Genomic DNA, 22,825 nt, shown 5'->3' with positions numbered 1-22,825 from the left:
TTGCTTTCTCCAGCTCTCAGCTTGGATATCACTTACTCAGAGAAGCCTTCTCTAATCCCCAGATTAGATCACGTTCTGTTATACCTGCGTCTGGTGTGTTTCCTTTAAGGCACTTATGGTAGTTGGGATGATATACTGTCTGACTGTGTGGTTATGACTATCTTCCCCATGAGACTGTCAGTGTCATGAGCACCCTTTCATTTTGTTCATCATTATATCCCCAGTATCTAGCGTAGTGCCTGACCTAAAGTTGGAGTTAAGTATCTGTTGAATGTTAAATACACAGCTGTTGGATGAACAAGATGACCATATGATTACCTTAAAAGTGCCAGGACTAACTGTGAAACATAATTTGATCTTACAGAATTTAATCTTGTGATCATGTATTCATCTCAGTAGTCATGACAACAAAATGATTCTGCTACAGTTTTGAGAAATAATTTTGAGAAATAATTATTTCTCATAGAAAATTAAAGTTACTTTCAGTTTTTATTTCTGAAAACTTAGAAATATTTAACCAAGCTAGTAGCTGTCTGCTGCTGTGATGATGACGATGATACTGATTTATTTCTGCTCTGTTTTTGTTAGTGGCTCAGAGTCTTTATTATACCATTTGAGTGAACTGAAAGGAATGGCTTCATGGAAGCAAAAATATGAACCTCTTGGACTTGATGCTGCAGGGATTGAAGGTAGTAATTTAATTCCTCAGTAGAATGCATTAAGCCCACTTTACTTATTTGACAGGTGATATTTATGTTTATTTGCTTCCTTTTAGATGCTATTACTGCAGTGGGTTCTTTCATACTCAAGGCAAATGAACTACTTCAGTAAGTATTGGGAATACTTGAATATTGCAATCACTGATTTGAGACTATTTTACTTTTTACTTATAAAGAAACCTAGCAAATTGTCATGATTTTCTTAAAATGAATTTTTAAGTTTTTATCAAAATTATACCTTTACATAGCTAAAACAAGCCTTAGCATAGTGAGTTTCCTAAATTAAAGTGGCCTTCTCCTGTCTCAGGCGCCCTCACCCCAGGCCTGCTCTCCAGAGGGAATCCTTTTAATGGTGTAACTGTTTCTTTTTACTTCTTTAGGCTACTTCGTATTTCTAAATTATATGATTGTACTGCATTTCTTTTACTTATCAATTCTTAGAAGTTATTCTCTATGTTTTTTCCTAGACTATTTGCTTTCTTTTTTCCTTGCATTGTCTGGCTTTTCCACATCCTTCGGTTCTTTCTCTGTCTCAAGGGTAGTATTGTATCCGTGGACTTCCCCCTGTCCCTGGTGCCTCCTCCTTTGCCTCCGTCCCCCTGCTCCAGCCTGCGCGTTGGTTCCAGCTCTCATGCCAGCCCCGCCGTCTAGGCATTTTCTTCACTGCTTTCTTGGGTTAGATTCAGACTTCCAGGATCTCTATTTCTTGGTTCACTTTATCGTTTGCTGGAAAACATCCTTCAGTAAAGAAAGGACGTTTATCCTTTAGAAAACAGATGTGTTAAGGGTAAGCTTTCTGTGTCCTTATGTGTCTTTTCTCCTACCTTTACACTTAATTGATGGTTTTGACTGGGCATTGGTTGTGAAGGGGAATTCATCTTCTCATAGAACTTGAAAGCATTGCTCTATTGTATTCTGACCTTGTTGTGATGGAAGTTCTCATGCTTCTGATTTTCATCCCTTTGTGTGTTTTTTCTTTCTCATCTTGAAAAGCTTTATTCTTTAACCTTTATATATTGAAATTTCATAGTAATGTTTTAAATGTGGGTTTTTTCATTTATTATGCTGATAATAAGAAAATGCCATTTTAACCTGAATTCTGTTGTATTAGTATTTTGATAGTATCCTCTTACTCCCCTTTTTTTAAACTAGATTTTTGTTCTAGAATCTAGTTGGACAAATATTAGATTTGATCTTCTATGCCTCTTATTTTTTTCTCTCATTTTAAAAATATCTGTTTTCTGTTTCCTGCAAAATTTTCTTGACTTAATTATCCAACACTATCATTCATCACACACACTGAGCATTTAACTATGTTTTAAACACTATTCTAATTGCTAATGGCATAGCAGTGAACAAAACTGATTTTAAAAATCTTGCCTTCATAGATATTATATCCATTTAACTATGTTTTAAACACTATTCTAATTGCTAATGGCATAGCAGTGAACAAAACTGATTTTAAAAATCTTGCCTTCATAGATATTATATTCTAACATGATGAGACAGACAACAAAGAAATGAATAATTAAAATATATAACAAGTCAGATAGTGATAAGTAGAAGTGAGAAAAACTAATTGGGGAAGAGGATCTAGGGCAAGCTGGGGGTAGTGGGTACAGTTTTTTGGTCAGGGAAGGCCATACTGAGAAGGTGATGTTGGAAAGGGAGGAGGGAGTGAACCCTGTTGATATTTGGAGGCAAAGGAGACAGCAAGTACAAAGGCCTTGAGTTTGGAACATGCCTGGCAAATTTGAGGGACCTCAAGGAGTCACTATAGCTAAAGTGAATTAAAGGACAGTGTGAGAGGTAGGGGATGAATTAAGAGACATCATGGAGGATGGGCCAGGTTGTGTAGGGCCTGTAGGCAGTTGTAAGGACTTTGGCTTTTACTCAGGGTATAATAAGAAGCTCTAGGGACTTACGGGTGGTGGACTGACAGGATATGACTTAGGTTTAAAAAGATCCCTTTTGTTATTTACTTGGTGTTGAGAATAGATTATATGAGGACGAGGGCAGAAGCCAGGAGAAAATGGTGGTCAGAATCTGAAGTGGTCAGAGCCTGGATATATTTTAAAAGTAGAAATAACAAGATATGCTGAACGACTGTGTTGATGGTAAAATAAGAGAGTCATGGATAATTATGAGTTTAGGTCCTGAGCATCTTGAAGAGTAGAACTGACATTTACTGAAGTAGGGAAGGCTTGGGGAGTATATAGAAGTATATATGTATTTTATGTTCCTCAATTTGGTTTATCTGATACTTTTCATGGTTAGATTCAGGTTATGCATCCTTGGCCAGAATACTACATAATTGGGGGAGTGGCCTTCTCAAGGTATCACATCCAGAGGCAACGATGTTCTTCTACCTTTTCTTACTGATGTTAATTTTGATCACCTGGTTAGTGTATTAGGCATATTAAATTTGAAACATGTTAGGTACCCTGGTGGAGCTGTCTAGCACATTGTTGATTGTATGAGACAATCAAATGAGGGGTCCAGGCTGGAAATGTAAATTTAGGAGCCATCAGCATATGGCTGTTACTTTAAGCCATGAGCCTGGGTGAGGTAGAGTGTGCTTAGAGGAAAGATCTGAGGACTGAGCGATGGGCTTTCCAGCATTTAGAAATGGGGTTGATGGGGCACTAGTGAAAGAACCTGGAGAGGCAGAAAGACCAGGGAGTGAGTGTCCTGCAGGCTGAGTGAAGGAAGTGTTGCAAAAAGGAATGAGGGATTGGTTGTCTAATGCTGCTGAGTCAAGTAAGGTGAGGACCAAGAATGGAATAGATTGTAGGAATATGATCAGAATAGATGATTGGTGACCTTGGTAAGAGACACTTTTGTGGAATCATGGGAGCAGATATGATGCAGAATGAAAACAATTGCAAAGAAAAAGGATGTAGTCTCTTGTTTTGCCGTAAAGGGAATGGCCAGCAGTTAGAAATAGTTGTTGGATTTTTCTTTCTTTTTACACTGGGAGAAATTAGAGCATGTTTATATATGATGAGAATGTTCTTCTAGAAGGGGAACAGTTGAGATGACAAAGAGAAGGGAGATGGCTACAGCAAGAGGATACAAGAGGGAGTGGGACTTAGTGTGTCAGGGAAGGGGCTGGGGAAATAGTTCCTCCACAGTTACAAGGGACACGGCCGAGGAAAGGGTCATCCGTGTATGAGCAGACGGGGGCTTGGGGATGTTCACTTCTGTTGTTTTTATTATCTTAATGGAAATAGGAAATGTTCTGTCATCAACTGAAGGTAAGAATGGGGGGTGGTGTTGAACTTCAAGAGTAAGGAAGAGCAGCGGTAGGGTATAGCTCGGTGGTAGAGTGCATGCTGAGCATGCACAAAGGTCCTGGGTTCAGTCCCCAGTACCTCCATTAAAATACGCAAACAAACAAACAAACCTAGTTACCCCCCTCAAAAAAAACCCCCCAAAAACAAAGAGTAAGGAAGAGCTATGAGCCAGTTGTCCAGGACAGTAGGAGGGTGAATGGGCTAATGGAGCAGGAGCATTGCGGGTAGTGCTAAGGGCCACTTGATGAGCGTTCATGGGAGTGTTAAAGTGAGACCAGCCAGCATGGCTGTGTGGTTTTCTCCTGTCAGGGTCAGCTGCTTACCCTGCTTGACTGGGAGCACGGGATAGGTGAGCAGTTTGATTTACTAGCCTTGATGAGTAAAAAGGAAGTAAAAGGGAGGCAAGAAATTGAAGCACGGACATGATTAAAATGATAAACCTCAAGTCTGTACTGGTTTAGGAGGGAAGTGAGAACGGAGTGGGTGAGAGACAGTGAAAGGAGGTAGAACCAGTAGACGGTAGCCTTGGTAGGACAAATGTTGGGCCACTGGAGAGAAGTCACTGGAAAGATAGTTGGTGGTTGCCAGCAAGTAGGATGCTTGAAATTGAGATTTAGGAAGTTCAAGTTGGTAATGACGGTCTAGGGTGTGAACTTTGGAATTACAGCCAAGGTGAGATGGAGGATGAGGTCGTTAACCTGAGCCATGCTATTGAATTTTCTATTATGGTAGTTCTGTCTTTTAATTTCTCAAAGTGTTTTCCTATTTGTTGAATCATTTTTCAAAGCTCTGCTCTTGTTTTGTGAATGTCATCTTCTCACAGCTCTCTAAGGACGTTAATTAGATTTTTTTAAAAGTCTCTGCTGCTCCCTGAATGATCTCCTCTTCATGTGTCACTTTACTATTTATGCTGGTCTGTTGTTGCAAGTTTGCTTTGAATACCTGGTGCCTCATTGCTTATATTTATTCGTTAGGCAATTTAAAGTTGCTTGCAATTGCTGGGTGCAGGGGCAGCCCAAAGGCAGCACGGGTGCCAGAACAGGCGGGCCTGTGCTTGGGCAGCCAGGGCCCGCCCAGATCTGCCTCAGCTCATCCCAGTTTATTCAGCTTCTTCGAAGAACTCTTTTTCAGTGTGGAAGGTAGTAAATGCCCAGGTGTTCATTTGTTTTGGAAAGAACACTTTGGCTACTCTGTATTTCGGTTTGTCCTCCTTTGTTCAGCCCCACAAATCATCCTGATGTCTTCTGTTGAACTTGACGTTTCTAAGGACTGAGTGTCCCCGGGTTCTGCAGGGCGGATGATGCCTTGCTACCCTCTTCACTGCCTGCCACTTGGCCGCCTCTGTTGAGCTTCACAAGTCTTCTGTTGGCTTCTGACATTTCTGAAATTTGTTTTAATTTTTATCTCTTGTCCTCTTTCTCTGTGTGAGTTGATAACACATACACCCTCCCCACCAATCCACCATCATTTTAATGAGGTTTTAGAAGGTAGAGCTTATTATAGATATGTTCAAAGGACAAAATGGGAGGAGAATTGACATTACTTTTCCTGTATGTTGAATTATTTTTTGGTTCACCATATTTGCAGGCAGTAAACACAAAATATTAAACTGTCTATGATCACCTTTTAATATGAATGAAAGGTAGATGATTTAATTTCTTGATCCTTTGAGATAAGTAGAATATAGTGTTATTTTAGGTTATAATGGAGAAACTGAGGCAGTGAGAGTTTTGATGTTAGCCTATAACAGATCAGCAGATCAGTGGTTGCCTGGGGTTGGGGTGCGAGTATTGATTAGGAAAGGCAGAAAGGAACCTTTTTCCTTTTTTTCATTTTTGCTGCAAGAGTTTTGATCATAGTGTTTGGTAGCACAAGAGATGTCACAGTCTTTTATGTCAGGTGTTTCACTGTATACAGACAGGTTAATGATACTGACCTACTTCTCCAGCAGTATTATGAGACTTAATGCTTTAAAGGAACTTTGAGATTTAGGGGCAAAAAGTGCATGTATTATTTGCTTAGAGTAATTATCTTAACAAATGGGAGCTTACAGAGATTTTTTTATAAAATGATATATATCTCTATATTCAGAAACAGTTTCATCAAAATGAAGATGACTTCCACTTATAACATTTAATTTTGGGGGTGCATTTGTGTAAAGCCCAAGGAAATTCAATTTCTGAAGTCTGTTATTGTAGGATAAAAGAATCATCTTCCAAAAATAATGGCTTTTGATATAAGACATAGTGATAGTGACATAGTACAGATTTATAATAATGATTTTCTATTGTGGTTGATTTTTTTTCTTCTTACTGATCAGTGAGTACTTTTTTAAACTGAGGATAATGCTGAAAGCTGTTTTTTTCTGTTCTTTTTTTTTTTTTTTTTTTTTTAATTTCCAAAGCTAGAAAAGGATTTCATGCTTTACTGAATGCTAGGAAAGACTATTACACAGTTTGTGTCAAGGGTGTTGTAATCAGTTAGAATCTGAGTTATCTGCTTTATTTTTGAAAAGAATCAGGATTTGCTCTTTTGAAGTTCTATTTTTAGGTTTGTGTTTGATTTGTAAAATCTGTTCTAAAGGCTTAAATGTCATCCATATGGGATATAATAATAGAACAGTAAGGATTACTACATTCCACAACAATTGAACAATGATACCTGAGCCCCATGTAATAATTTCACTTCTGATTTCTTTTATTTTTATCTTTTAGAGTTATAGATAGTAGTATGAAAAACTTCAAAGCATTTTTTCGGTGGCTGTATGTGGGTAAGTTAATTGAATGAAACATTCTTTTTTTTTAATATTTTTTAAAAAATTGTGAGAGTATCAATTTAGAATATTTCAATTATTCTATGAAAATTTTAAATGCCTATAGAAGTAGAGAAAATAGTATAAATGACCCTCTCCCCAGTTCTACCCTCTTCTACCCTCTACCCAGTTTCAGTTTTCAACACATGGCCAGTCTTATTTCTTGTCTACACCCACCCATCTCCATCCCCTGTAAATATAATTTCTAGCATTGATTGTCTCTATCACTCACTGATAATTAATCCTTTTTTACCTTATAATGTCTCCTTCAGTTAAGATAACATTTTTTAATCTCTACTTTGTATTAGTCACTGTTAGGTGTTATATTTGGAGGACAAGGGGAGGAGAAAAAAATAAGACATAGCCTCTGCCCGTGAATAACTTAACTCCTGTCTTAGACTTTGGTCTTCTGTCTGTAGATCTGTGCCATCCATTACGGTAGCTACTGGCCATGTGTGGCTATTTAAATTAGTGGAAATTATATACAATTATATGCCTAGTTCCTTAGTCACGCTAGCCACATGTGGTTTGTGGCTGCCATGTTGGACAACACAGAACTAGGACATCTCCATTATCACTTATAGTGGACAGTGATGCCTGAGCTAAGTGGAATGCAGACGATTTCTGGCCTTTCTTTGTGTCTCCGCAGTATCTTTGCATTTTTGGTAATTAACAAATAGCTATTGGGGAGGGTATAGCTCAGTGGCAGAGTGCATGTTAGCATGCATGAGGCCCTGAGTTCAATCCCCAGTACTTCAGTAAAAATAAATAAAATAAATCTAATGACACCCCTCGCCAAAAACAAAAACAGTTGTTGAGTTGATATTAAATACTTTTCTGCTCACCCTACAGGGCATGCATATTTTATTTGGGCACATTTCTACTACTATTTTTGTGACCCCTCAATATCTTTGAAATAATTTAGCGTACATTTCCCTCCAACATATGCACAATTTAATTGTTAATGGAATTTATCCCATATTTGTTAAAATTCTAAAGAGTAAAATAGAATTACCTGTAATGTGCTAACATCCCTTAAACAAATGCCCAAATCTTATATCTGAGATTTTTAAAAAAAGACTGTATATTTGTTAGCCTAATATAATTGTTTTAATTTTTAAAAAATGTGATCTGCAGATGTTAACATTTAAAATTCTTAGATTTTTCTCAAAACCATACCAACACTAGCCAGAATGGGGAGCCAAAGTGTTTATCAGGCCAGCCCATTTAATATCAGAGTTAATTAGAACAAATTACAATATTAAAACTAAATGAAACCTTAGAAGTGATTTTCTTTTACAGAAGTAGTAGCTTGGTTTTACTTACAATTACTGGAGTAATCGGGCAAATTATATTCTTATTGCATGTCCTAACTGTAATAAGAAGCTGGATTAGAAGACAAATGAATTACCACTCAGCCCTCATCCTTAGAGCATTGCAGAAAGCACAGTGGATTGAAGAACTGGAGACCTCACTGCAATCAGGCCCTGCCACTAGTTGGCACTCTGACCTTGGTTTGCTCTTTCTTAAAATGCAGGCTCTGTGAAGGCAGGACTGCTTTTATACTGCTGTGTCCCTGGTACCTGTATTATGCTCAATAAGTAGTTTTTGGATGGATAGATGAATGTGTGGAACTAGATTATGGCTGATTTTTCAGATCATTTGGAAGTTAGGATTAAAAACTATTTCTTAAAATAATCCGTATTTGCAGAAGCATGTCCAACATACTTCTTCCTGACCAAGCATAAGCATGGTCAAACACTATGCAAAAGCACACGCAGCACACTTCTTGACTTCGGTGAATGTAATATGTATAGAAAACACAGTATTGATGAAGACAACCTTAGCAAAGGACAAAAAGAGTCAACCACAGATATTAAAGGAAGTGTATAAATATGTATATGGACATATGTAAGTGTGTGTCTACACGTATAAATCTTACTGCAAATATCTTCATGTAGTAAAAAAGTCGAAGAGAGAGAAACGCATTTGTTTGGTATTCTAAGGCTCTCAGAAGAAAAAATTGCTTACACATTTTAAGAGAAGAAACATCACCAGGTTAGAAGGAATCCCTGCACGTGTAGTCTTAGCCCAAGGCAACAGTTAGGTTTCTTTGTCTGGAGTGGCAATGGGTTGAATTGAGGAGAAAATGAAAAATAATAGTTTCCTAAGATGGCTAGACCAAGCATTTTGAACCTGAAAATATGAATCAAATTTGAATTCTTCACCCTTGAGAAGAAAAATGTTTCCTTGGTGAAAAGAAGCTGTTGAAAAATGGAAAATTTAGTCCAGTGAGATACACTTAGTCTTTGGAATGCATCTGTAATTAAAATTATGTTTGTAGTTTCCCTTTAAAGATAATTTTAAAATTTGTGTTTCCAGCAATGTTGAGAATGACAGAAGACCACGTACTTCCTGAGCTGAATAAGGTAGTATATAGTAGTATTTTTGCTAATGTGTTTATATTGCCCTGCTTGAGCTCAGCTTTGCTGATCATCTTGGTAGTCTAATGCAATTATTAGTTAATAGGATGTTAGGTTCTAGACACAAGACAAATCCTAGTAAGCCTTTTTTTAAAAATTTGCATGTTTGATTTTTTTTTTAATCTCACAGAATGACTTTATTATGGCTACCTAAATTTATTGTTTTCATGTTTGTGTAAGATTTTATAATCTATATAACATAAGGTGTTTGGATTCTTTACTTAAACATCCTTAAATCTTAAATGCTTTTTATTTTCCTTGGAAATCTGATTCTTGGATATTAGTGCCTATGCTGACATCTAGTAAGCACCAGTTTCTTTCTGACTGTAAGAACTGTTACAAGTAGCAGTGGAGTCACCTTCTAGGAAGATCTTACAGAATAGGAGAAAATTCCCATTGGTTTCCTGCTGCTCACTCAACCTCACCCCTGCCCAAACTGTCTGATTCAGATAGAATGGGTAATTTCAAGCCTGAAAAAATGAGGAGCATTAAAATTAGCCTTGGTGGACCAGATGAGTTAGGGATCGCAGCTCTTAAACGAAGTAGATCTTTTGTGCTGTGAATGACTGGCCTTGCAAACCCAGAAGTTCATATTAGCTGTGCCTCTGACATCAATCTTAGCTTTATTTTGGAAGATAAAATATGTTAGTTGTTGGGAGAAACTTCAATGTGTAATTTTTTGAGGGCTGAAGAACTGGGGCAGGGAGAAGGCAGGATCATCGAAAGAAGCAGAGGCCAATACTGAAGCAAGCAATGCTGTTGGGTTACAGCCCTTTATTCAGGTTGTAGCTGTTTATCTGGACTGATAGTCCCCTCCTCCCAAAGGAGGGACTCCACACACATAGTCTTAGTATAAGGCATAAAATAATAATCAGCTTTAGGCCATAAGGCGTTCTGTAGCTATTGAATTCACTGATTGGAAAATGGGTTTAAAGGATTTAATTATGTGCTTCTCAGAGCCTAGGATTTCATATTTTCAGAGTTGCCTAATTTGAATTTCTGTTGACATTTTCTTTGAAGGAACTTTGCCTGCTTGTCCTGTAGCTTTTAGTAGATAGTTTTAAAAGTCACATTTTTTTATTACATAATATTTTATTGGGAGGATTTCTTTTATGTTGATTTGTTTTCTTTTTGTTCCTTTTGGTTTTGATAGATGACTCAAAAAGATATCACATTTGTTGCTGAATTTCTTACTGAACATTTCAATGAGGTAGGAAATTGATATTTACATAGTGCTTTTTTTAAAAAAAAATTACAGTAAATCTCGGTAATGGTAAGAAGTAATTGAATTTAATACAATTTAATTGGCATTCTAACCAATTATGTATGCTTTTTAAACTATTAAACTAATTAATGGCAGTACTTGTTTATTAAATGTAAGGTATATAAATTGACCTTTTGATTGTATGTATGTCTTACCATCCAGAAAAGAAAAGAGTATCTGCCACCAACAGCTTTCTTAAAAAAACGGAGCTTTTGATTTAAATATAAGATTTTTTTTTCTTTGATGAGTTGACTTAAGAATTAAATTCTATTTATTCTTTCTAGGCTCCAGACCTTTATAATCGAAAAGGAAAATACTTCAACGTTGAAAAAGTTGGTCAGGTATGAGCTCTGGATTGAACTTAGTTACTAATTATTTTATTTTTAAAAAACTAATTTTAAAACTTTAGCAGTGTTAGTCTTTATTATAGAAAACTTTTTGAAAGTAATTTAATGGCAAATTATATAGTAGCCCTGCCCTTTTAGTAAAATAACCAAAGAGTAGCAGTTTTTAAACTTACTGGTCTCAGAACCCTTTTACATTCTCAAAATTATTGAGGGCTTCAGAGAGCATTTATGTGGGTTGTATCTATCAATAATAGACATTATTAAGTATTAGAAATTAAACAGAATAAAGAATTATTTATTTCTTAATTCACTTAAAAACAACAAACCCACTTTCTATTACATGCTAATATAAATATTTTTAATGAAAAGTAACATATTTCACAAAACAAAGTGAAGAGTGACATTGTTTTATAGTTTTGCATATCTCTTTGATGTTTGGCTTAAGCAAAGGCACCTATATTCTCATCCTTCTGTATTTGATATGTTGTGATATATTGTTCTGGGTAATGTGTATAAAGAAAGTCTGGTTTCACACAGGTATGTAGTTGGAGAGGGAGAAGTATTTTAATAGCTTTTTCTATAATTGTGAATATTCTTTGATACAACACCAAATTCTGACAGATGATAGTATCTTATGTTAGTTTCAATGTGTAATCTAAATTGCATCAGTGGACTTTTCATATTCTGATACATTAAAATTCATTCATCTACCTTCACTTTGGTTGTTTCACCCCATGCATGATTTTGTAATATCACTATTGGTCATTTGGAAAATATTCACTGAATTATGAAGATCTTCCATGTGCTGACACCTTTCTTCATACATTATCCAAAAGTCAGATTCCATTCCATTCATATCATCTCCGGTCTCATCAGACAGTCTTTAACTACAGTAGGCTGCCGAGCACACAGTAGCAGGTACAGGTTTTTCAAAATTTCAATTTTTGCTTGAATGTTTAAATTTTATCTTTGGCAGCAAGTACTGTCAGTTGTTTTGCTTAAAGTGACAGGCTCATTTTACTTATTCAAGAAAATATCTGCCAAATACCCAAGAATGAATAATCATAATTAGTCTGCCAGTCATTCTTTTGAGTAAAAATGGAATTCCATTAACAACAAAGAAGTGCCTGGCTTGACTCACAACTACATTTTCATAAATGTTTTTCCTCATGATAACTGTCATGCTTTGGTATGCAGCAAGAGTGCTTTATTTATGCTTCCCAGTTCTGTCACTCAGAATATTGAAAAGATTTTGTAGATTTTTTGATCAAATTAATAATTTTAATAGTCTCATCAGAGATTAGTGAACCTGTTTGTGGCAAAAAGGAATACAGTGACTGTGGTTTGGGGCCACTACTTTGACTCTTGGTGACAGTGCCAGCAGTTTTCCTGACCTGTGCTTTTGACCATCAGTGCAGATGTCATTACAATGAAAAGAGCAAATAACGTCCTGGTACTATTATAAAAATAGTAATGAGCTCATGGATCTCTGAAAGCATCTTGCAGACTATCAGAGAAGCTTTAAGAACTACTGCCATAAAGTAGATTGACAGTTGATACTTTTCAAATTAATTTATAAACTTACATATATAAGTTTAAAATGTGCTTCATGAAAAATAGAGCATGAAATTTAAGCACAATTTATGGTCTCTACATCTACAGTATTGTAATCTTTTAGTAGTAGTTTGCCGCTTGTTCAGTTGCTTGGCATTTAACAAATTTTGGTCATCTCACAGAGTAATGTAGTTTACTGCACTTGGCAGTACAACAAAATAAACTTAAGTAGAATCACTTAATTATAAACAATTTTGGAGCCTAATTCTTTGGTGTACTAAACTTAAATTTTTAATTCTGTATTTCTAGTACCTGAAAGATGAAGATGACGATCTTGTGTCCCCCCCTAACACAGAAGGGAACCAGTGGTATGACTTTCTTCAAAACAGCAGCCACCTTAAAGGTATTTCATGAACCAAGTGGATTGTGGCCATATTTATATTTATTTGAAACCAGTACATCAGCAAGTGTGCTTGCTGAATACTTAACTAAGTTCTTTAGATTTATCTTTTGTGTTCGTTTTATTTGATTAGAGAAACAGTAAAATAATAAGTGTATGACATTACCATGATCAAAAATGCTGTTGTTAACTGTGATGTAGTAACATTGCTTATTTTAAGTATTGTACTGTCTGTTTTGCAACCTATAAAAAATAGAATATTGGGAAGAAAACTGTAGAGACTATTAGTCAGAGGAGTCTATTTTGCCAGTTCCAATTTATTAACTTTAAAGAGTATATAGTGCTTATAACTCTATTACAGTAATAATGCATGGCTGTGTGCTCCTGAGGTTGTATTTTTTTGTTTGTTTATGTGTTGTACCTTTCGTTCTCTAGGATGTTGATACAGACTTTATTTAGCCAACATTATTGGGATGCAGCTCAAAATAGCAACCATTAATTAAATATGTCAGAACTTCTCCATTTTAGATGAAAATGTTTTTAAAGCAGTTATTTCTTTGCTTTCTCAAAGTCGTCCGACCACAGTTTAGCTGTTTGTTCTATAGACATGCATGATCACCTCCTTGAATCCTCCCAGGAACCTGTGGAGTTGGTACTTGTTTTCCTCATTTTGCTAATGAGGAAACTGAAAGTTAGAGAAGGCGCAAGATGGTAAGCTAGAGTTAGGATTCTGCTAACTTCAGAGCCTGAGTTTTTAACTGGACTCTGCTTCTCTCTGGTGGCTGTTCAATCTGAATGAGTGAATGAAGGGGGAGGCAGAGAATTCTCAGGCCCAGGAGTTTGCTTGCTTATTGCTCTTTTGTTTTAGCCTAGAAGTCCAAATTCTTCTTCACAGCAGAACATATTTTATATTGCTTCAGAGTCTTAGGATCACTAGAGAGAAGTATTGATGTAGGTTAGCTGTTGAATGCAGGGAGAATAAAAGTACAGCTGACTCAGCTCACTCACTGTATTTGATCAGGATGCCCAAGGAGTAAGGAAGGATGCCTGGGGAGGGCTGACGGCAGTGTGCCAGGAGTGGTGGCACCTGGACCCTGTCACTGCATCGGGCATAATACCTACCCTGGGAACTTCGGGCTAAAAATAGATACTACCCATTTTTCTCCCCACGTCATCTGTGGCTGAATAGAAAGACCTAATCTTAGTTACAGGCCTCATGTTTAACTAGGATTCACTTTAGATTAATTCCATCTCTTAGATACTTAAGATTTTTCTAGTATGTGTATTTGGACAAGCTCATTAATCTCCCAGTTTCTTAGTCTAGTATGAAGCAAAACCGACTATCATCATGAAACTATTAAGAAACTTTAATAAAACGTCTTTCTAGCAATTTGCAGAAGTCAAGTGCTAAATACTTAAATGCTCGTGCCTTCTTGGGGGACGTGAGAGTCTGTGTGGTATGTGGGCAAAGGTGGGTGCGCTGGCAGCTGGGCTGCCTGGGCTGGAGTCGTGCTCTGCTGCTTCCTGCTGGTGGGGCCGAGGGCACGTTGGCTGGCCTCTGTGTGCCCCAGTTTTCTTATCTGTAAAAGGAGGATGATAATAGTGCCTCCCTTACACAGCTGTTGTGAAGATTGAATAAATTAATCTAGATAAAGCATGTAGGGTAGTGTCTGGCACATAACATGTAAGCAGTCAGTATGCGTCTGAGCTGTTTTTACTCAAAACACGTCTGACACCAAAATGAGAGGGTTTTTCCTTCTGAGTGAGACCAGTTTTGACACCAGTTAGGTGTCCTACAAGTCAATTCTGACACTAACTATGCAGCGTTAGCACCCGACTCCACGGGTTTAATTACTTAGTCCCACAAGACTGCCCCCACTTCAGAGTTCAGTCACGACTATCAGGTCCCCAGTTTACCCACATTTCTGTCTCACTTGGCTACAAAGTTGGGGGTTCCCCTACCCCCCCCCCCACTTTAGGTTTAGTAATTTGCTAAAATGGCTCACAAAACTCAGAAACACTTAACTTACATTTACTGGTTTATTATAAAGGATACAACTTAGGAATAGCCAAGTAGAAGAGATGCACAGGGCAAGATATGGGGGATGCCTGGGGCGTCCATCCCCTCTCCAGCCCACTGCCCTCCCAGCACCTTAATGCGTTCCTCCACCCGGAGGCCTTGGGATCTGTTGGTTATGTTTTTTTTTTTTTAATGGAGTTTTCATTATGTAGACATGATTAACTCACTGACTGTTGGGGACTAGACTCAACTCCAGGAGAGAGAATCCCTACCTGGAGCTTGGTGGGTAGGGCTGAAAGTTCCAAGCTTCTAATAACAAGGCTTGGTCTTCATGGGGACCAGCGCCCATCCTGAAGCTGTCTAGGGGCCTCATTAAAACAGAGGGTACCCTTATCATCCTTGTCACTCAGGAAATTCCAAGAGTTTTAAGGAGCTCTGGGTCAGGAACTGGGGACAAAGACCAAACTATCTTCTATGAAACCAATTAAAATGTTAGCATGATTAAAATTGCTTTTATCCAGCATAGCTGAGCCATGAGGTGCTGTGAGAGGGGCCTACAGAGCACAGCGGAAGACGGTGGGCTTGGGAGTTGGACTTGGATTTGATTCATAGGTCTAGATTCATAGTCATTCTCATGCTGGCCAATTGCCTAAACCTCCTAAGCCTCATTTTTTTTTTAATCGATAAAAATAGAATGATGCCTACTTTATACAGCTGTTGTGAACAATAGAAATAACAGACAGAAAAAGAACCTAGTATACTTTGTCACTAAATGACAAATTATGTATTACTGTCTGTTGATAAAGTAGCCTTTTCAAAAGTAAAGAGCTTATTTTCATGGTACCCGTTTCTTGTCCTTTCTGTTTTCACTGCCATAGTCTTCCGAAAACAATACTGGATTGCTGCTTTTACTCCACTGTGGCAAAGAACAGAGAGAAATGAACTCTATTTCATTACATGTCTTATGATTCCCAGATCATCCCTTTCTTCTTACAGCCAACAGAAGCACACTGTTGGATTTTGGTGGGAAAAGTAAAATACAGAATAATAAGCTGCTGGGACTCAGCTTGTAGTAAGTGTGGTGGTTTTCAGTGGGCTGGCAGCAGGGGATGATGAAAGACAGAGGCATGGTCATTTTTAATGAGGTCGTGTGAAGGTATATTGTAGTGGCCAGGGAGAATTCCACCGTCAGATAAGCTGTGTGGGCTGGCTCTAGGAGTAGACTGCTTTCTCCTAATTGCCTGGTTTGTTATAGCTTTTTTTGGTTTTTGTTTGTTTTTGTTTGAAACCAGAAAGTCCTTTGCTGTTTCCTTATTATCCTCGAAAATCATTGCATTTTGTGAAAAGGCGGATGGAGAACATTATTGATCAGTGCTTGCAAAAGCCAGCAGTAAGTTTGAAAGAAATGCATGTTTTTGTGTAGGAGCAAGAATACCTACAATATGTGGCTCACTTATGTAAACGATCATAGTTATTAAGATGAACCATATCAGAATGCTGATATTCAACTGTTTTGACTGACAAAAATGGCAGTTTCATAAGGTTCACCCTAATAGTTCCTCTTACTGATCATTTCTTGTATAAATTAAAAAATAAGTGCAAGGTTATTGAAAGTGTTGGCATCTTTTAGTATTTTATTTGTTCCCAGAACAAATTTATTATAAATGGTCTTAGTTACAGAGCTGATGTGTCTGTTTACTACCAAAAAGTGGACGATTGATGCTGTGAGACCAGAAGAGGTAGTTTTTAACCTGCCATCGCTTGTCTCCAAGGTCCTTTTCAGCTCAGAATTTTCTCTCTTCCTTACTGTCATGACTGTCATTAAAGTTTCTTAGGTGAAAGTTTGGTGATATAGATGATTTTTTTACTAGACTTAAATAATGATGATCAGTCAGTTTCTGTGGAGTATTTATTTGTGTGTATGTACATGCTTTAATTATATTTTAAAATCTTGTTTAGGATGTAATTGGAAAATCGATGAATCAAGCAATATGTATTCCATTATATAGAGATGCTAGAAGGTAATTCTGTTTACCTTTTGGGTGGTATAAATTAGCAGCCAATTAAAATTTTTCTCACTTTTTTTTTCTTTTGTTTTAGTGAGGACTCCACACGTAGACTGTTCAAATTTCCTTTTCTGTAAGTGTGTGTTTCTCCCTATCTCGTGAACAGTACAGTTTTGTTCCATGCATTGATAGCTAAATATCATGTTTTGACATTAATTTTTTTCCTTAGGTGGAATAATAAAACGTCAAATCTACATTATCTTATTTTTACTATTTTAGAAGATTCACTTTATAAAATGTGCATCTTAAGAAGACATACTGATATTTCCCAGTAAGTATTAATCTGAAGTTTGAATCAAAGAGATAAGATTTTATTATTTTTTAATAATAAAACATATAGCTTCCCTTCCCTACATTTCAAGTTTTACTTAAGTTCCTTTATGACTTTAGGCTTGTTAACTGTTCTTAGTCTCAGTTTTCACATTATGAAGATGATATTACCAAATTAGGAAGATACACTATCCATTCTAATTCTAGATTATTTTTGTACTGGTGAATAGCTGTTACATGTAGAATTTTTTTTTTAGAGTTAGGAAAAATATAACAGCAAAAACTCAGGATTGTATCTCATGAATTTGTGGAAGTTCAAAACTGCATTTTGGGTTCCTTACAGAGAGAGTTTTTACCTCAGGTTAAGTATGCCTTTCATTAAGAAAGAGGCCTGGCCGATAGAGACTTTTTTTGAGAATCCAAATAAAAATTCTTAAGGATGAATCATATTCATAATGTTACTAGTATCTTAAATACTTTTACATCTAAATTTGAAGGAAATTTTTGATACCAAGGTGTAGCCAAAGAGAAATAATTTGGTTGTCCCAGACATCCTCATTTTGTAAGGTATCTTGCTACTTTGGTGACTAAGATTTTAAACCAATTTGTAATTTTGATACTAGGTTTATCCATCAGGGGTTTAAATTAATTATCAGAATTCTGGAGTGAGTGTAATGGTATTTTGGCCTGGGATTTGGTGATTAGGGAAATGTACATCACTGACCACCATGTTCTTTCAAGCATATTTAGATTATTCCCTATCCAAGTTGATCCACAAAGTCTCTTTTTTCCCCCTCTTCTTTCTTCAAGATCTGTAAGTAATGGACTTATTGCTATTAAATTTGGGAGCTTCACATACGCCACAACTGAAAAAGTAAGAAGAAGGTAAATCTTTTTTTTTTTTTTTTTTAATTGAGGTATAGTCAGTTTACAATGTGTCAATTTCTCGTGTACAGCATAATGTTTCAGTCATACATATACATACATATATTCATTTTCATATGAGAAGGTAAAGCTTGAATCTTGTTTGGATGAGATGTATATATAGTAAATACAATTACAGGAATATGGTTAGCCTCAGTTACAGTGATGATATTCTTAGAAGGCCTTTGTCACTTGCGCCATGTGGGGCTGGGTTGGTTACTTAGAGGATGATTTGACTTACAGTTGAATAGAACCTTACTGCCCTGCAGGAATTTAAGTAGTGTGATTTCCCATAATTAATACTTCTGAGCTCTCTGTCTGCTAAGACAGTAATGTAATTCCAGGGGGCAGATGGCTGATGGTGTCATTATGACCAACAGAGATGTGAGGTGGTGTCCTTCTCACTGCTGTGGGGTTTTCTTAGGGCACAAAGGGTAACAATACCTCTGTTATCCTGAGGCTTTGCAGGGGAAAGAGCTGACACTAATCCTAGACAGACCTTTTTCTCACTCTTTTCCCTACATAAAGGAAGTTTTTTATGATAGTGTCTTTGAAGTTGTTGTGTCTTTTCATATGTAGATCTTATTTTTACTTTTCATTCTAGTTAACTCTGTTTACTCAATATATATATGGTGTCATTCATGGAATTTCCACAGGCTTAAGTCCTGACCATTGAGGTCACAGGTGTTCTGGAACTGTGAGCCAGCTTCACAGATGTTTTTTCTTTTCATGTTTCCCTATTTTCAGGGCCTAGTTATATTTGTGTATAATCAGTACAACAGGTAACTGTGACTTCAGTGTAAACTAATGATATATTTTAAATGTTACCATGTAGACTGTCACTTGCTATTTTTATTGTCAGTTTTCTCTGCCTGGTATCAGTATAATGTTACATATGCAGTATTTTCTCAGTCATGATAACATCTTTGATATAACAAAAGTTATTTTAATTCTAGCACCTACAGTTGTTTAGATGCACAGTTTTATGATGATGAAACTGTAACAGTAGTTCTTAAAGACACTGTAGGACGTGAAGGAAGAGACAGACTCTTGGTCCAGCTGCCATTGTCTTTAGTGTATAACAGTGAAGATTCTGCAGAATATCAATTCACTGGGACTTACTCTACAAGGTAACTAACTCCGTAAGGCGGTCTTTCTGGTAGAACAGTTAAATTTTTTTTTTTTAACGTATCTTGTATATTCTAGTTCTTTAGGTATGATAGATAATGGTTACTAAGGATAATCATAAAGTCAGCTGAACAGAAACACTCCTATTTTTTAACTGAAAAATTACTGGCTTCAACAGCTCTTCTGTCCTTTTGTTTATTATTATTAGTAAATGAAGAATTATTTGCTGGAGCAAGGTGGGGAATTATTTGGAGTGGAGAATGGAACTTCTGTTCTATTTTCAAGGGTAGCTTTAATCTCAGTTTGTAGTGGAATTATTTTAGATTTGCCTTTAGTGTTTTCCTTTTAGGATTAAGACCTAGGTAGCCATGTGGAGGATACATGGTCAATTCCAAGAGATGGCTTTAGATCGAGATTTAAGTAAGGAGATCTCTTCTCTAATTTAAAATGTGTCCATTTGCTCAGAAAGCTAAGTAAGTTTCCTGCCTTAATAAGATATTTGGAATTGCAATATTTTCATAGAATATAGTGACACAGCTTTTTAATAGAGTGGCTGGTAGATTATGTTGGAAGTGGGAATATTGGTAGAAATCAAACCCTGATACCACCCCTAGGAAGCTGGGCAGCAGAGCCCCATTTCACGCCTGGGTTTGTTTTCTTCCCTCTCTAGGCTAGATGAGCAGTGTAGTGCTATTCCCACACGTACCATGCATTTCGAGAAGCACTGGAGGTTACTGGAAAGTATGAAAGCACAGTATGTGGCTGGGAATGGTTTTCGAAAAGTGTCCTGTGTGGTAAGTATTTACAGATTGTTACCAAGAGTAACAGAAGGAAGTGACTTAGGATCTCTAAGCTCCTCTCAGTGTAAACATTTTGTGATGTAAAGCATTTATTGATCATGAGCATGTAGTGGCCTTAGCTGTATAGTTCTCTTGTTCTGAGAAAGCTTATTTAGTAATTAATAATAGTTTTAGATTTTAATAATCATGTAATTGTCACTGTATGTGGAGATCCTTTTATACAAAATGAAAGCCTGATTTAGTGACTGTTGTAAATTGATGGGAATGTAACTTTCCTTAAACCCACTCTTTGCTTTGATTTCTGATTTCTAATTTTTTATATTAGTTATCTCATTTTTAAGTTTCTTTATTTGGCCTTTTCTTTAGTTAAGCTCGAACCTCCGTCATGTGAGAGTATTTGAAATGGACATAGACGATGAATGGGAGCTTGATGAGTCTTCAGATGAAGAGGAGGAGGCCGGTAATAAGCCTGTAAAAATAAAGGAAGAAGTGTTGTCTGAGTCCGAAGCAGAGAACCAGCAAGCTGGTACTGCTGCTTTAGCTCCAGAGATGGTCATTAAAGTGGAGAAAGTTGACCCTGAGCTAGACTCATGATCTAGCTTGCTGTTACTTTGTTATGTCTTATGTTAGAAAGGACATAGGAGGTGGACTGAGATGTGTTGAATCACTTAATTTTCTTTGTGAAATAAGCAGAAATAAACCGCAAATTTTATTTTTTTAAATTCTGCTTCATCTTCTCTCAGTGGGATAGCCACTGTGATAGACTTTCTCTTTGCTAAAACTTCTTTTAAATACTGTGTGCAGAACTAGTGTTTAAAGAAAATATCAATTGAATATGAAGAAAAAGTTCAGTCTTTCTGTCAAAAGATAGATATCAGGAATCATTCCTATATCAAGAAGAAATTATAGTTAGATAGTCATTCATCATGGGAACTTTTGATGCATTTAGTATTCTTTAAATGCAGAGAACATTTCTTCCTATTTTCCATCTTCTCCTTCTAGTTCATTTTAGATCTCTAGAATGCTTTGAAAATTTTGTTTTCCAAATAAATTATACTGATTTACTGTAATCCTAAATAAGCCAAAAGATGGATGCTATCTTTAAAATTTAAATAGCAAGAATATTGCTTGACACCTGTATGATTATCTTTTCTCATTGTTAATTGTATTTGAGCTCTGAATCCTTTGAGTCAGCAGTGTTTAGAAGTGTCTTTTTCCTCTGTTAGTGTTGGTCAGGGACATACGGTGGCTGTGTGGTTGACTCCTTGGGAACGTGAGAAATCAACTCATGATCAACTAAACATAATTTAGCACTGGTGCAGATGAGCTGCCGTTGACTTCCTCATGCTCACTCCTAAAGTATTGTGGTGCTGTCATGTGACTTTCAAAGAGTGTCCATTTTATATGTAATTTCTAATATCAATTCACTGATAAATGAGAGAATCACTTTTTAAAGCTTTAAATATCTTTAGGCAGGAAGATATACTATACGCAGGTAAGTGGGTAACTGCAGGATTGCTGTCATTTGTTAGACACAGACAGGGAAAGACACAGGGAGCTGTAACACTGGGTTTTAGGTATATCACTCTTTAGATGCTGAAGGTGCCTCAGTTGGTCTGATCTTTTTTGGTTTTTAAGGGAAGCCAGTGTTGTGTGGATAAACTTCGAGTCTAGAACTGTGGACTTCAGGAGACCAGCCATGCTACCCTGCAGCCTTGCCCATAACAGGCCTGAAATACGATTCATATACAGTTTACATAAATGTTTATTGATGGTTGATCAGTGTTTGTAGCATGTTGCAGAATGCCTTGAATTAACTTTTGTGAGCAAGAAAGGTGAACTGTTAGATGACATTTCAGAGAATTTATAGGTGGTAGGTATGTGGGGCAAATTAGGGTGAGTGCATTGCACAGATTTACTACATAACATTTAAATAACTGTGATGGATTTTAGGGACAAATAATTACAGCTTGTTCTTGGAATGAATTGCATTTTCACAGTAAGCAACCAGTGCTTTGTTGGACTGTAATCTCTCTCATTGACTTCATTAAATTTATAAAGATTTTTTGATAGGTGAACATTTGCTTCCTGTGGTTCCAGCATAGGGATATATATTGAAACGGAGACACCGAGACCCTGCCCTCATCTTGAACCAGGGATCAGAAATAGTTCTATTGATGCCCTAACTATCGCTTAACACTGAGCTAAATTAGTAATGCTTTTAGGGTAATATGGTAAATCACGTATGTCGGAACTGGGTTTGTATTACATTAATATGAAAACGTTTAAACTGATACCTGCATATATCTCCTTAGTTTTACTAAGTATAAAACAAATAATTTCCTGTTTATCATTGTATTTTTAGATATATGCTATCATTTCCATACCATTAGAAACTTTAATATTTAGAACCAATTTGATCATTATAGATTATCACTTTATTACTAGTATAATTAGCAGCAGATACTGAATTTGAGTTTTGACTTTAGTGAATGACAAGTAAAGTGTGGGGACGTGAGGAAGCTGGGCCATTAAGACTCCACCAGTTACTGGCTGTGTGTGGAACTCTGGACCCCTACCCTGGTACAGTGGGGATGAGAGAACCTGTCCTAGGTGTGAGGGCTGAACGAGGGCACTACTGTAGAGCATCGTGGTTGGCACACAGGAGACACCTGATAGAGACTAGCACTTCTGAGTTCAGTGTTCTCTGCTGCTCTTTTCTAGGATAAATTGTGTTGGTAT

At 36.7% G+C, this 22,825-nt stretch overlaps 1 protein-coding gene across 2 annotated transcripts in view; it reads left to right on the top strand.

Annotated features, from left to right (window-relative positions):
- ANAPC4 (anaphase promoting complex subunit 4) overlaps positions 1–20,805 on the top strand; it is a 34,125-nt gene extending 13,320 nt beyond the window's left edge. For both annotated transcript variants that reach the window (XM_031436474.2, XM_031436480.2), the window contains exons 15-29: positions 589–689; positions 776–827; positions 6,730–6,785; positions 9,210–9,256; positions 10,464–10,520; positions 10,859–10,915; positions 12,785–12,878; positions 16,188–16,285; positions 16,855–16,916; positions 16,996–17,034; positions 17,131–17,232; positions 18,042–18,116; positions 19,112–19,285; positions 19,954–20,077; positions 20,450–20,805. In XM_031436474.2, the coding sequence (XP_031292334.1) occupies positions 589–689; positions 776–827; positions 6,730–6,785; positions 9,210–9,256; positions 10,464–10,520; positions 10,859–10,915; positions 12,785–12,878; positions 16,188–16,285; positions 16,855–16,916; positions 16,996–17,034; positions 17,131–17,232; positions 18,042–18,116; positions 19,112–19,285; positions 19,954–20,077; positions 20,450–20,677 (1,366 nt within the window). In that variant the 3' untranslated portion in view covers positions 20,678–20,805. The remainder of the gene's footprint in view (positions 1–588; positions 690–775; positions 828–6,729; positions 6,786–9,209; positions 9,257–10,463; positions 10,521–10,858; positions 10,916–12,784; positions 12,879–16,187; positions 16,286–16,854; positions 16,917–16,995; positions 17,035–17,130; positions 17,233–18,041; positions 18,117–19,111; positions 19,286–19,953; positions 20,078–20,449) is intronic.
- Positions 20,806–22,825: the final 2,020 nt, after the last annotated feature.

This window comes from Camelus dromedarius, chromosome 1, assembly GCF_036321535.1.
Source record: "Camelus dromedarius isolate mCamDro1 chromosome 1, mCamDro1.pat, whole genome shotgun sequence".
NCBI classification, from domain to species: Eukaryota; Metazoa; Chordata; class Mammalia; order Artiodactyla; family Camelidae; genus Camelus; species Camelus dromedarius.
Note: the sequence above shows the minus strand (reverse complement) of the source record. Positions and strands in the feature narration are given on the sequence as shown.